Raw genomic sequence first — 15,716 nt, 5'->3', positions numbered from 1 at the left:
AGTTTTCAACATATAAAAGGGTGCTTAGGGCCAGGGAGATAGCTCAGTGGAATAAGCGCTTCCCTGGCAAGCACAAGGGCCTGAGTTCAATCCCCGGTTCTCCCCGGTTCAAAAAAAAAAAAAAAAAAGGTGCTTAAACTCACAATGGAGATACTGAGTATAATATAAATTTTCATCTATGAAATGGACCAAGGTTCATTGGGCGTGAATGTGATGCTGTGATTAAAAGACACATAGGACATTGCCTCTACAGGGCAAATTAGCAGTGTCTGTCCAGATTACAAATACATATGCCCTTGATCTAATTATTATTTCTAGTTGTTTGTCTCTGGCGTACTTAGGAAATAAATGTCTATTGCAGCATTGTTTATGATAGTGAATGGTGAGAAACTATCTGAATGTTTATCAGAGAGGATTGATTAGATGAATTATAGGTATACAGTAGAACACCATGCAGGTATAAAAAAAGAAAAAGAAGCAACCATTTATTTATAATGTAACATCAAAATACATTAAGTAATAAAAGACATTATTGAGTAGTAGGACATATAGAGTAGTAGGACAGTGTGTATAATAAGGACTTTGCAGTAGATAAAGAATACCTAGATAAATAGGACATTTTTTGTGTGTGCATGTAATCTTTGTGCATGCATATAATCTGTTTAATGCAGGCTTAGGTTGGGATTTCTCTACCTCTGATTCACTGGGGTGCCCTCAAGGAAGGAAGGAGGGAGCAGGAGAGAGCATGGGCAGAAGCTGGGCCAAGAGGTGGTTTAAGAGCTATAATGGCAATGCAAATGTGATAGAGGTGGGGGCCTGGGGCTTTTATGCCTCTGTCCAAACCCTTCATTGACTGTGGGGAGGGAGAGCAGCAATTCTGTTCAGAAAGTAGCAGTCATGGATCTATAGTGGTCAGTGACCAAGTAGCTGATGGCCTGGTAAAGGGACTTGGACAGTGATACTAAAAGTATCTGCTACTGATTCTCCAGAAAGATTGATAAGAAGCCAATAATATCAGTTACATCTTGTAAGGGAATTGGCTGGCTGGAGGACAGCAATGGTAGGGAGACTGTTCACAGTATATATATACCCTTTATGCCCACTAAATTTGAGCTTGATACCCATATGGCTTTAGGACCAAGTTTATTTTCTGTGGTTTCAGAATACAAAATAACTGGAAGACTAAAACTCTTCTTACTTAAGAAGTCCCAGTTCTCACAATTAATGTGGAGAGAGAGGGTAGAAAGGAAGGGCCCAGAGGCTAGACCTTATTTATTTATTTATTTATTTATTGTGGAAACGGGGATTGAATTCAGGCCCTTGTGCTTGCCAGGCAAGTGCTTATTCTACTGAGCTATCTCCCCGGCACCCCCTAATTTATTTTAGGAGAAAATGGCTGAAAGTTCTGGAGCTGGGCTTAATTTGCCCCTTCCCCTTATGGCCCCCCTACCTCCTCCCCCCACACACCCCTTCCCCCACACCTTTTTATTTCTTCTCATAAACCTGGGGTTAAAGCAGTATAGCTGGGTTAGAATGCATTAAGTTAGCCTGGACAAGGGCTTGACACAGTCACATTTCTTGACTTATTAAAGAAAAAAATTATTTGTTCAGGTTGCTAAGATCCTGTGATAAGAACAAATAGTCTATCCATGAAATTGTGGAAAAAGGAAAAGAAACTTACATTAGTTTACTTTTGTACCCCAAACTACAAAAGACGTAGTGACAGAGAATGATAAGTATTTAGTAAAGGTGGAAAGGCAATAAATTTGTATATATGGGGGGAAAAATATGGAGAGTTTGGTACTGTGTGGTTTTAGGCATCCACTGAAGAGAAGAAAGAACTCCACAGAGAGGGATTCCTAGGTAAGTCTATAGAAGTCCATATGACTCATGTGACATTTCCATTACCTTCCTGATGGTGAGGAGGTGGGTTATAAGGAGCATTAGGGTTCCTAGGCTTAATTCTCAGCTCTGTCAATTACTTTTTGGGTACTCTGGGGCAAGTTAATAACTCTTTGATCAGCTCTTTCCTCATCTGTAAATTGGAGGTGATGGTGATGCAAAGGTTAAATGAAAGGTTAAAGTACTGGCATATGTGTATTTTCATCATTGTCTTAAGTTTTACTCTTTTTGTTGTGCCTAGCAACTGTTTGTCATGTTTTTGTGAAGAAAAGATAAAAACTCAGTTGGCATATCCAAGGTAAATAAGGTTAAAGTACTGGCACATGTTCTAACTAACTCTACCTAACAGCCATGTCCCCCAAACAGCTGTTGGTTGTGATCCTGTCTTCTGCTTTTTACCTCTTTTGGGCTAGTTTTTGCACATCTTCCAGGCCAGCCTACCTGTTTACTGCAGCTATTAAATACATATCAGCTACTTAATACTTGTGGTATTATTGCCTTTGTCACTCTGTGCCAGTTCCTTCAGAAGGCGTGGAGGGAAGGTTTTGAAGAATCATGATTTGGAAGAGTATTTTGAAGCCAGGCAAGCAGTATTCTTCTAGTAGCCATAGCAGGAGAATGGGTTCTAACTAATAAGGAAAAGGGTAGTAACATTGCATCCAATAGCACCAGTAGGGGACAAGACTTAGGTAAGAGGGGGCAGTAGTGGCAAGTTGAGCTTCAAGGTGGGCCAGGGTAACCAGTTTCTGATATGGATCATTTGGAGTCAGGACTGACATCCCTGCTTGTAGAGCTATCCCATTGCCCATGTGAAGAAATGGCCTAGTATAGTTTCTTCCTGGCCTAGTATAGTTCTTTTTACATTTTTCCTCTGTCTCTTCATGTTGTCTCCTCTTTGCTACCTCTGTCACCTCTGCCTACTTTGCTACTTTCTGTCTTCTCGTTGTTATCTTCTTACAAGTTGCATATCTTGTCAACTTCTTTCCCTTTGTTTTTTGAAGTTCTCTTATCCTTCATTCTAATTTCTACTGTCTCTTTTTTTGTTCCTTTTTTTTTTTTCATAATGGGCTTAGCTTGCTGTCTCCAGACAGCAAGAATGTTGACAGTCTCAACAGTTGCAGTATCTGTAGCTAAACAGGGTACTCTACCCACCCCATGCACACAGACTTTTTTTTTTTTTTTTTTTTAATTTCATGTTCAGAGTCATTAAGCTTGGTTTTAAGTGTGAACTCCAGGTAAGTGAGGCACTCTTCAGAGGTTGGTGGCAGTAGGTTTTTATATTATAGATCCATCTCCTGCTGCTCACTGGAGATGAGGTCTTGTTCATATATTCTCCTTTGCCAGTGACCTTTGTGCTATAGTCATCATTTTTAAAGGTGAAATCATACAGCATGTTTTAGATTACTAGACTAAGGGAGCAGCCTCCTCTTGCCCTCAGTAGCTGTTTTCATGAAAGTCGTCAGTATCATTGTACATTCAAAACTACTGGCTTCAGTGTGATCTTCCTTTTTCTTTTTTTTTTCTTTGTGGTATTGGCGATTAAATCCAGGGCCTCACATATGCAAGGCAAAAACTACCGTTGAACTACAGATACACTCCTTTTTTATTTTACTTTGATACAGGGTCTCAGTAAGTTGCCTGTATCTTTAAACTTGTAATTCTCCTGTGTCAGTCTCCCAGGTGACTGAGGTTACAGGTGTGCACCATCATGTCTGGCTGAATACTTCATATTATGTGCTCAGATACTCATTTGGTGGTAATTTTTGTCTTGCTAGAAGTTTCTTTGTCAATATTATATTTTTAGATAAAACTGGGCTGAATAGATACATACAACTGTTCCTTTTTCGTTTTTTAGGACTGAAAGTCAGACTGCAGTTTCAGGAAACAAAGCTAAGAAGCTTACATTACCTCTTTTTGGTGCCATGAAAGGTGGAAGCAAATTCAAATTAAAAACTGGAACAGTAGGGGTAAGTTGTAAGTCAGGGTGTTAAACTTACAGTTCTTCAAATATCCCTTAGCTCGTTTTTCTTTCTTTTGAAAGTGAGAATGAAGCTGGCTGTGGTGGTGCAAACCTATAATTCCAGCACTTGGAAGTTTGAGGCAGGCGAATTGTTGAGAGTTCCACCAGCTTGGCTAGTGTGTGAGCTCAAGGCCAGCCTGAAATATACCATAGTGAGACCCTATATCAAAAATATTAAAAAGAAAAAAAAGAAAAGAAAAGAAAAAAGGAAATCACTCAATCTGCATTGGAAGTTTGTGGGTTGGTATGGTCATATCTAAGAATTCGGTTGTTGGGATTTTCTGTTCAGGTTAGGGTTACCAAGAACTGGCAGACAGGTCATGCCAGTCATTTTGCAAGTAATGCTTTGTAAAGTAGAATCCTAATAAATTTTAATAGATGCTGAATTTAAGAGTGTACCTCCTACATTAAATGCTTTTCTTAAATTAATTTTATTGAGAAACAAATAGCAATGAGACAGTTTCAAAACTGATTAGTAGGACAGTTTCAATAATTAATACATTGCATATTGTCTTTGTAGTGAATTAAATGCTTTTGACTTGGTGGATAGACATGATATTCAGACTCAGCGAACATCTTAGTACCAGTGCATACACTTGCCTCTGCCATCTATTTTTTCATACTTGATTTAATTATTCCAACACTATAAGATGTGGAAATTACTGTGTCTTACGGATGAGAACAGTAGATCATCTCATCATTATGCAGCTACACCGGCAATCAGATCAGGTCTTGTTAAGTTTTATGATTTCTCCTTCTGTATAGTAAAGCACTGATGTGCTTTTTGTTGTTGTTGTTTTTGCTTCATATACATTCCTATTCAAAGATTTTGCTTTTTAAAGATTTTCTTCACTACAAAGAGCTAGACCTTGTGAATTGGTTTGCTGGGGCTACTAAAACAAAGTACTGTAGATTTGGGGGCTTAAACCACAGGAGTTTTGGGGGTTTTTTTACAGTTCTAAATGCTGCAAGTCTAAGATCAGAGTTCTGGCAGAGCTGGTTTCTTCCAAGTGAAAGATGGCTACCCCTTGCTGCCCTTGCCTGTGATTGTCTGGTGTCTTCTAATGATACTGGTCAAGTTAGCTTAAGAGCCTGCTTTGCATGCCTCACTTCAACTTAGTTTAAAGTCCTTGTCTCCAGAGAGAGTCACATTGTCAAAAATGGAGATTGGGCCTAGAATATATGGGTCAGTGGAGCGGCACGGTTGCACAGTTACGATCACAGTACTTTGAAGTAGGATTCACTGCTCTGTGGTGGCACAGATCGGAAGCCCCAGCTCTGTACTCTGGATGCACTGTGTGGCTTGACTAAGACAAAGGCTGTCTGGGAAAGGGCATTTATGTCTTTACTTGTTTCTTTTTTCTCCTACTATTTTTGTTATTCTTGTTTTTTGAGATAGTCTCACTGTGTGATCCAGGCTGGCCTTTAACTTGCTGTGTAGTCCTAGCTGGCCTCAAACTCAAGATCCTCTTGCCTCAATCTCAGTGCTGGGATTATAGGTTTGAGGAAACACATCCAGCTACTTACGTTTTAAATAAAAGAAAAGTACTTTTCTGAAACATTTTTCTTAGAGGATTACTAAGCTAAATCTTATAATTAAAAAATAATGCCACCAAGGTCTGTTTTGATATCTTTTCCATTCCATAAGCATGATCAACTTTTTATTTTATTACTGTTATTTTTTTGGTGCTAGGAATTGAACTCATGACCTCACACTTGCCAGGCAGCCACTGAGTTATATTCCCGCCCCTAACTTTTTCTAAGAACTTTTTTTAGGGGAGGAGAAGTTTGATAAAGGTTTAAAAAAATTTATTAACACATATTTGCAGAACATAATGATTATATTTGTGGTTAGGAGTTGGTGTCTGTACATAACACTTTTTGATTATTTTTTTATCCCTTTCCCCTCCCTTTTATCTTCCCTCTCTCCATCTCTTTGTCTCCTCCCATTTTTGCAAAAGATCTGTCTCCCTGTTCCCTATTACCTATCTTTTATTTTGCTCTTTATTTTATTTTATTTTATTTTATTTTACTTTGGGTTTCTCATATAATAGAAAGCATATGGTATTTAAGCTTGTGTGTCTGATTTCATTTAATATTATGGTCGGCAGGTGCATCCATTTTCCTACAAATGAGTCAAATTTATCCTTTATGGCATAGTACTGCACTGCTTATAAATGGCACATTGTCGTTTTCCACGTATCTGTTGATGTATATATAGGTTGATTCCAAGAGTCAGCTATTATGAAGTGTGCTGCTGTAAACATGAGTATGCATGTATCACTGTATTATGACTTTTAACTCTTACAAAGATACCTAGAGGGCCGGAGAGATAGCTCAGCAGTATAAGTACCTGCCTGACAAGTGCAAGGTACTGAGTTTGATCCCCAGTACCACAAAAAAAAAAAAAAAAAAGTTAGCATGCACTGTATGGGCTGGGGAGATGGCTCAGTTGAATAAGTGCTTGCCTGGCAGGCACAAGGGCCTAAGTTCAATCCCCAGCTCCACAAAAAAAAAAAAAGAAGAAGAAGAAGATACCTAGAAGGTGTCTTAGTTACTTTTCTCTCATTGCTGAGACAAAATACCTGACACCCAGAATTAAGGAAGGAGATTTATTTTTAGCTCACATTTTGTGGAACTTTCAGTCCATACTCGGCTGGCTCCCAGGCAGGGTGGCATGGCACGGGAGCAACGGTTCAAGACAGTAGAAGACAGCAAAAGAAACAAGAGCAAAAAGAGTGAGGAGAATAAGCCTCTTTTCCTCCCTTATATTATAAGCAGGCTAATCATATTCCCCCCCCCCCCCCAGGCTGGGTGTAGCACTCACACAATCTCCATGCCCTCCTCTGGCACAGAATGAGGATGTTTACAAAGTAAAGACCCTGGATCCCTGCTGAGTGGCTTAATTAACCTTCTAAATGGCTCATGTGGCACAGTGTATCAACCATACAGAAGGGGAGTAGCTCATTGAGTAGAATTTCTATTGTTAGTTTTTTGAGACCTCTGCTTACTGATTTTCATTGTGAGTGTACTAATTTACAATCACCAAACAACGTAGAAGAGTTCCTTTTTTCCCACCAACTTGCCAACATTTCTTATTATTTGGTTTCTTCATGGCAGACATTCTTTCTAGAGTCAGATGGGAATCCCAGTACTTTTTTTTACTATTTTTTTATTACTGTGTTTGCTGTACATAATGATTACCTTTATTGTGGGGAGTTGATACATGTGCAAAACACATCTTAATGCTGTTTTCATCTCCAGCTCCTCCCATGCCTCTCTGCTTTTTCCAGTTCTTGTTCCCCATCCCATTTGCAAAAGCTCTTGTTTCCGTTTTCTTTCTTCACTTCTTTTTTTCATGCCCTTTCCCTCCTGTCCCTCCCCATTGCTTTACTTCTTGTTTCCCCTCCCATTTGAAAAGGCCTCTATTTCCTATTATCTCTTTTTTATTGTTTGTTATTTATTTATATTAATGTATTTTGAATTTTCCATATAAGAGAAGCTATACATATATAAGCTTGTGTGTCTGATTTATTTCACTGAAGGTGCATCCGCTTACCTACAAATGCTTCATTAATCTTTCTTTATGGCAGAGTAGTACTCCATTATGTATAAATATCACTTATTAGTTCTCTATCCAAAAAGTAGCTTGCAAAATATTTTTCCCACCCTATAGGTTGTCTCTTTATTGATTGTTTCCTTTGCTGTGCCAAGCCTTTTAATTTGGTGTGATCCTGTTTGTTCGTTCTCAGTATTATTTCTTGTGGCATTGAGATTCTGTTCAAAAAGTCCTTACTTGTTGCCTATCTTTAAGGATTTTACTACTGGGTGTGATAGTACATGCCTGTAATCCCAGAACTTGGGAGACTGAAGCAGAAAGACTGCTGTGAGATCAAGGCCAGGCTGGGCTACATAGTGAGATTCTGTCTCCAAAAAAGATTTTTACCTATTTTATCTTTCAGCAAACTTTTTTTTTTTTTTTTTTTTTTTTTTTTTAACATTTAGACCTTTGACCCATTTTGATTCATTTAGTACATGTATATTTCTAGACTTAATCTTCTGCATGTATAATTTCTCAAGCACTATTAAAGAGTCTGTCTTAATCCAGTGTATGTGTCTGAATCCTCAAATGTGCCTGGGGTTAATTCTGCTTTTTGTATTCTGTTCCATTGATTCACGTATTTGTTTTGGTGTCAGTGTTATGCTTTTTTATTTTTTTGAAATCACTATAGCTTTCTAATATATCTTGAAACCTAGAATTGTAATGCCTCCTGCTTTGCTCTTGTTACCTAGGATTGCTTTTGCCATTCTGGGCCCTTTCTGATTCTGTATGAATTTTAAGATTGTTTTCTGTAGATCTGTGAAGAATGCTATTGCTGTTTTGACAGGGATTGTATCAAATCTATATCAGTTTTGGAAATATAACTATTTGACTATATTGGTCTATCTGGGAACATGGGATATCTGTTTTCTTCTGTTATCTTCCATCTCCTGTTTTAGATATATTTTCATTATAGAGGTCTTTCACCTCCTTGGTTAAGCTATTCCTAAGTATTTAATTTTTCTTGAAGCTATTGTGAATGTTTGGTTTTTTTTTTTCCTAATTTTTTTCTCAGTGTGTTCATTATTGGTATATAGGAATGCTGTTGATTTTGTATACTGCTACTTTGCTGAATTTGGTTACTAACTCTGGGAGTCTTTTTGTGGCATGTTTTTGGGTCTTTGTAGAGGATTATGTCATTTGCAGATAACAATACTTTGGCTTTTCCTTTCCTACACTTACCTTTTTTGTTTATTTTGCTTGATGACTTTGGCTAATATTTTGAGGGCTGTATTACATAGGAATGGGGATAGTGGATATCCTTGTTTCTCATTTTAGAGGGAATACTTTCATCTTTTCTCCATGGAATACAGCATTAGCAATAGGTTTGTCATAATGGCTTTTATCAGATTGAGGTAAAGTTCTTCTATACCTGTTTTCTTCAGAGTTTTTTTTAAAATCATGAATGGATGTTGAGTTTTGTCAAAGGATTTTCCTATGTCTATTGAGGTGATCATGTGATTTTTGTCCTTGCTTTTGTTTTTGTGATTAATTGCACTTCTTGGCTTGTGTATGTTTAACTATTTTTGTATCTCTGGGGTGAAGCCTACTTGGTCATGATGTTTGATCATTTTGATGATTTACTGCATTCTGTTTGTGAATAGCTTGTTGAGGACTTTTCCATCCATATTCGTTAAAGAGACGGGCATGTAGTTCTCTTTGAGTAGATCCTTTTCCAAGTTTGGAGTCAGAGTAATGCTGTTTCCAGGAATGATTTAGGAAGTACTCCTTCCCTGTCTGTGTCATTAAAGAGTTTGAGGAGGGTTGGCCTTAGGTCTTCCCTAAAGTTGTCATACATTTCAGTGTTGAATCCACTGAATCAGGTCTTGGGCTTTTCTTGGTTCATACTTTCTTGTTTTTTTCCTAATTACTGCTTTAATTTCAATATCTATTACTGGATTATTCAGGGTTTTTATATCTTATTGGCTCAGTTTCAGTAATTGATATGTGTCTAGGAATCTAGCCATGTATTGTGGATTCTCCAGTTTATTGGCATACAGGTTTATGAGGCAGTTGCTAATAGCCTGGATTTTGAAGGTATCCATTGTGATCTCCTTTTAAATTTCTAGTTGCATTGATTTGGGTTTATTCTTTTGCTTTTTGGGATAAGACTGGCTAAGGGTTTGTCTGTTTTATTATTCTTTCAGAAAGCCAGCTCTTCCAGTCCTTGAGTCTTTTTTTTTTTTTTTTTTGGCAGACCGGGGATTGAACTCAGGCCCTTGTGCTTGCCAGGGAAGCTCTTGTTCTACTGAGCCATCTCCTGGGCCCTGTATTTTTTTTGGTGGGGGATTTATTTATTTATTTATTTTGGTACTGGGGATCAAACTCAGAACCTTGTACTTGCCAGGCAGGCACTTAAGCTGTTTAGCTAGCTCCCTGGACCTGTATTCTGTTTTAGTTTCAATTTCATTAATTTCTGCTCTAATCTGTATGATTTACTTACTTGTACTAGCTTTAGATTTGGATTATTCTTGTTTTTGTGGGACCTTGAGGTACATCATTGAGTTATTTGGGACCATTCTATTTTTCTGTTATGTTTATTTACAGTTATAAACTTTCCTCTTAAGACTGATTTCAATGTGTTCCACTGGTTTCTGTGTGTTGTATTGGCATTATTGTTCCATTCTAGGAATTAGTTTCTTTGGTAACCTGTTAAATAGTCAGGAGTGTATTATTTAGTTTCCTTATAATTTCTGTTTTCTTTTTCCATTGATTTCTATTTTAATTGCAGTGTAATCTCAGTATAAGTAAGAAACTTTTAATGCATTTGTGTTTATTTAAGCATGCTTTATGGACTAGTATGTGGTCTATTTTGGAGAAATTTACATGTGCTGCTGAGAAGAATGTATTGTTGGTTAAAACACTGTATAGATAACTATGGAGTCCATTTGTTTGAAGGTTTGCTTTAACTTCTATATCTCTTTGTTGCTTTTGTTTATTTTTTTCTAATTTATCTGTTTATTTGTGAAAGTGGGGTATTGTGGTCCCACACTGTAATTGCACTGATGTTTATCTGTTTTTTGTTTTTGCTTTTTCAGACAAGGTCTCACTATGTAACTCAGGCTGGCCTTGAACGCCCAGAAATACTGCCTCAACCTCGCGATGCAGGGATTACAGGCGTGTACCATAGTGCCTAACTATCTGATATTTTATACCCAGTAGTCAGTAATGTTTGTGAAGTTGGGAATGCTACTGTTTGGCACATATATGTTTATAATTGTTCATTTCTTCGTGTTGAATTTAACCTTAGCTATTGTGTACTGACCTTTTATACCTTTCCTGATCCGTTTTTTTTTTTTTTTTTTTTTCTAATTTTTGAGATAGGGTCCCAGGCAGTTCAGGCTGACCTTGAGCTCACCTTGTAGCCCAGGCTGGTCTTGAATTCCCAAAGATCCTCCTATCTCTACCTCCTAAGTGCTAGGATTACAGGAATGTGCCATCAAGTCCTGCCTCTGATCAGTTTTGGATTGAAGTCCTCTTTGCGTGAAAATAAGATAGCTATTCCTGCTTGTTTGGGGCTCCTGTTACATGGAATATTGTTTTCTATCCTTTATTTTTTATTTATTTATTTATTTTTGGCGGAGCCAAGGTTTGAATTCTGTGCTTGCCAGGGAAGCGCTTATTCTACTTAGCCATCTCCCTGACCCTTTTTTCTTTTTTCTTTTTTTTTGTACCAGGAATTGAACTTAGAGCCTCCAGGAATTGCACTCAGGACCTTTCACTTGCTAGGCAGGGACTGTGCCACTTAGTTATATCTGTGATCCCTGATTTTCTTAGTCTATGAATTTTTTTTCTTTCTTTTTTTTTTTTTTTTTAGAGAGAGAGGGTCTCACTCAATACTTTAGGCTGTCCATGAACTCACTGTATAGCCTTTAGAGCCCAGGCTGGCCTTGAACTCAAAGTTATCCTCCTGCCTCAGCCTTCCAAGTACTGGGATTATAGATGCATGCCACCACACCCAACAGACTTTTTTTTTTTTTTTTTAATTTTAAAAAATCTTTTATTTATTTATTGGTACAAGGTCTTGTGATGCAGCTCAGACTCAGTGCTACTACTGTCTCAGCCTCTCTAGTGCTAGGATTACAGGTGTGCGCCACCATCCCTGTTGCAGTGTTCAGCTCAATAGCCCAGGGCAAGGCATGTGGTACTGGGGATCAAACTTGGGTCCTTGCACTTGCCAGGCAGGTGCTTAGACTGCTGAGCTATCTCCCCAGCCCCTCCTTTTTTTTTTTTTTTTAGGTACTGAGGAATTGAACTGGGGACATTATGCTTGCCAGGCAGGTGCTGTGCCCACTGGGCTATCTTTCTGGCACTGTACTTTGCTTGCTCTTTTTCCTTTTTTTTGGTTACTTTTATCTGTTGATTTCATTTTACTCATTAATGGGCTCCTTTATCTCATTTTTTTCTCTTCATCTTCCTTTTCATACATACAAAATGTGAGTATAAAACAAAAGGGATCTTAGAAGTGACTATCCCTCCCCTGTCTCCAGTGGATTCCAATAATGCAGGCACTGAAGAAACTACTCATTTACATACACAGAGGAAACTTTTTGGACTCTTTAAATTTATTTTCATAATTGAATTTTGAGGTCTTGGTGGTTTTTTTCCTTCTTTTTTCCCTTTTATTCTTTTTTATTTTTTGCTCTCTCTCTCTCTCTCTCTCTCTCTCTGCCTGCCTGCCTGCCTGCCTGCCTGCCTGTCTTCTCCGTCTCTCTCTCTGTCTCTCTGTCTTGCTCTCTCTTTGTATGTGAATGTTGAATCCTGGCCGCCTTCCTACTCGGCACTGTCAGTCGGTGTTTTCCACTGTAGAACTATAGTCACTCAGGCAGCTGTTTCTGTGTTCCTCTGTGTACCGCAAGTCACAACTTTCTCCTCTTAGCTTTATAGTCTATGAGGTGCTCCACTACTCCAGGGCCCCCTGTGCACTCTCCGGACTGTGGCACTCATGCTGGTTGATGGGGAAAGCAAGAAAGTATTCTGTGCTGGATGTGGGGAGCCGCGCGGGGTTCAAGCAGACTGCTAAGACTCAGTGCTTGCACTTTCAGACCTAGCCCCATCTGAAAGTTACATGACCAGCCTGGCTTCTTACTGTGTAGGACAGAACTCCCATGTCCTTCCCAGCCTGCGCTTAAAGTTCTCAGGGAGGCCTGTGTCCAGCTGCGCTCTCTCTGCGACTGTCCTCGTGGCCCTCTCCCACCCAGGCACATAGGAGAATGAAACTTGCAATCTGCTAGATGTCAGTATGAGTTTGTAATCAAAAGCTGAATTCTAGGAACAATGGAGGTTAAGAGCACAATATATTTATTGGGGAAAAGAAAGATTCTGTCTGAGAAAGAGACAAAAGAGGTCTCGAGTGGGTTGCCAGGGACCCGGCCTTTTCAAGGGATTTTTCCCCCCCTATGGAGCAAAACTATGAGGTGAAGTAGATCCAAAGGGGAGGGAGATGGAAAATTATAAGGTGAGCATGAGGTGGGACAAAACTGTGGTCAATCTAGTGCCACCAGCATAACTTCTCAGGTAATATAGATTAAATGGGGATCAAATGGGAAAGCAAGTCACATAGCAAGCAGATGCATAACAGAACAATGGCTTTTCCTAAAGTGGGGCATGGTTCTTCCTGGCTTTCCCAAGGTGTTGGATACCTATTTAGAATATTAGTCACTGTTGCTTATCCTTAGGGGAAGTGTGTGGGTGCCTTTGGTTCATTTTTTACCTTGAGGTCTGGCCAGGCCTTCAATGGATGTGTCTCCCCCACAGCTGTAGTATATACCATCATCTGCACGGGTTCCTTTGGAGGCTAGCCCTAGCTGACTGCCTCTAGTGTATCTCCTGACCTAGCTATCTGTAGCAGTATGTGAAACCAGAAACCCTGAAGTACAGTTGTTCTCTAGCTGTTCTGTGGCTATCTTAACAATTAACCCCTCCCAATTTAACCCTTTCCCTTGACAGCTTTTATAAACCCTATCAAGTGTGGTGGCCATTGCATGGGATTTCTCCAACTCTACCCTGCCATGCTGAAGGAGCCATGTTTTTGCAGTTTACAGTAGCTGTGGGCTTTTCTTGGGGCCAGCATGCCAGCCTGGTCTGCTATTTTTCCCTGGAACTGCTGACCCTCTCCTTGTATCAGTGAGACAAGTCCCCCATCCTAGGAGCTGGGGTCAGTTTTCTAGACTGCTTCATTTTCCTGGAGTTAGGCTCTAATTTTCAGGCCTTTGTGTAGTTTCTAGTTTTCTAGTTAGTTCTTTCTGATTTCCAGAGATCTACTTTCTTTTCTTTATCAGGTGGCTGTTTTCTAGATTTGTTAATTCCAAGTCCTAGACAGGCTATATTTTTCTTCTAAGAATCTTTTGTTTGTTCACTTGTGTGTTTGTTTAGGCATGGCCTTATTGTATTGCCCAAGCTGGCTTCAAACTCAGGTTCCTCAGCCTTAGCCTCTTTAGTAGCTGGGATTATAGACATGTGCCACCATGCCCTGATCTAAGGACTTCTACTGACATGCCTTGTTTAGAACACTTATTGATATGCCTTCCAAGTAAGATGGCACATGCCTGTAGTCCTAGCTGCTTGGGAATCTCAGACAGGAGGATCACTGGAGCCCAGGAGTTCAAAAGCAGCCTGGATAGCGTAACAAGATTCTGTGTCAAAAAACAAAAACACCCAAGGGCCATCTGGCCCTACTTCTTGAGAAATGTCTTCCTTGCCTTCAGGATCTATTTTACTGATTTTATGTATTATATTTCCTTGAAATTACATGAAATGACTCTAAAGTGAAAAAGCTACACAAATGATTTCTTTCTTGGGAATGTGTATCTTGTTAACTACATAGAAGATTTTGTAATAAATTTAGGGCTTCTAATAGCAAGACATAATAGGAGAGAAGTGGAACTATTACTCACCTGGAATAAATGCTTTATTTCTATACAAGTTATGTCAAATGTTTTATATTTAATAACCTTTCATTGTGGTCTCCTCCCCTTCCAAGCCAGCACAGCTCAGGCAAGCACTCTACAACTGAGTTATTCCCCCAGCCCTAATAATCTTTTTACTCTAGAAGTTAGTGAAGATACTTGTTAAGTGTCCATTGGTGCACAGAATTTCATGTGAAGCTTATCAGAGCAGACAGATCATGCATTCTCCCTACTTAGATTAACCTAATAGGAGAGATTTGTCTGTTTTTATCACTGTGGAGCTACTTGTTTGTGGCGGTGTTTCCTTCTCAGAAGTTGCCTCCCAAGCGGCCAGAACTCCCTCCAGCTCTAATGAGACTAAAGGATGAGCCTGAAGTAGAAGAGGAGGAAGAAGAGGAAGAGGAAGAAGAAAAAGAAAAAGAGGAGCATGAAAAGAAAATGGAGGATGGAAGCAGCGGGCTGCTGCCAGGCATAGAGGCAGAAGCCGCAGGGCAGGAAATAAACACTCCTGCAGACTTCCTGTGCGATGCCGAAGAAGGCGGCCACGGTGAGATCTTTGTTCTTCTCCCTGCGCTGCCTCAGGGGCAGCTGGGCTAATTGTGGATGGGGTTGAAAAAGTGAAGCCGGTTCTCGCCTGTGCATTTTCACTTTATATATGTGATACACTGACTATAGTAAGAAAATGGTGGTTTTAGTCTCCCTTTTTTATTGCAGTCATTATTCCACTGCAAATGAAGGGCAGGTATTTCCAGTCTGTTGCAGAATTATAGAAAATTGAAAATCTGTGGAATCTGAAGCCATAGCTGCTGAGGAATAATCCTGACCCTGTATAAGTTGGAGGGCAGTATAGTATGGATGGTGGAGCCTGATGAAGTGTCTTACTCATTTTTTCCCCATCCCTAAAACAGAGGCTAAGCACACTGTGCCTAGTGGATTGAAGTTTTCAAGGAGGATTGTTCCGATGGGGATGTAATTTAGGAGTGGAGTGCTTACCTAGCATACATAAAGCACTGGGTTCAATCTCTAGTACTACAAGAGAAAAAAGAAAGACTGGTGGTAGCCTGGGCAACTTGATGAGAACCCTGTCTCCAAAAGAAAAAAGAAAAAGAAAAAGAACAGAGGGTCGTGCCTCATTTGTCTTTGTCTGTACTACCCAGTAGAGAATCTGGCAGGTAGTAATCACCCTCTTAGAAAATACTTGATGAAAAATGTTGAAAGAAGGAATTGAATTTGTTTGTTTTTTGGTGTGTGTGGTGGTTCTTTTCTGTTCTGTTGTTTGTACTGG

The 15,716-nt window shown here is 39.3% G+C and overlaps 1 protein-coding gene across 1 annotated transcript in view; it reads left to right on the top strand.

Annotated features, from left to right (window-relative positions):
- The window catches only part of Slc4a1ap (solute carrier family 4 member 1 adaptor protein), a 36,468-nt gene that overhangs the window by 13,449 nt on the left and 7,303 nt on the right, over window positions 1–15,716 (top strand). Inside the window, exons 9-10 of the mRNA XM_023711112.1 lie at window positions 3,758–3,869; window positions 14,744–14,978. Coding sequence (XP_023566880.1) covers window positions 3,758–3,869; window positions 14,744–14,978 — 347 coding nt within the window. The remainder of the gene's footprint in view (window positions 1–3,757; window positions 3,870–14,743; window positions 14,979–15,716) is intronic.

This window comes from Octodon degus, unplaced genomic scaffold, assembly GCF_000260255.1.
Source record: "Octodon degus isolate 3935 unplaced genomic scaffold, OctDeg1.0 scaffold00019, whole genome shotgun sequence".
In the NCBI taxonomy this organism is placed as follows: domain Eukaryota; kingdom Metazoa; phylum Chordata; class Mammalia; order Rodentia; family Octodontidae; genus Octodon; species Octodon degus.
The sequence above is the reverse complement of the archived record's forward strand: the minus strand, read 5'-3'. Positions and strand labels throughout refer to the sequence as shown.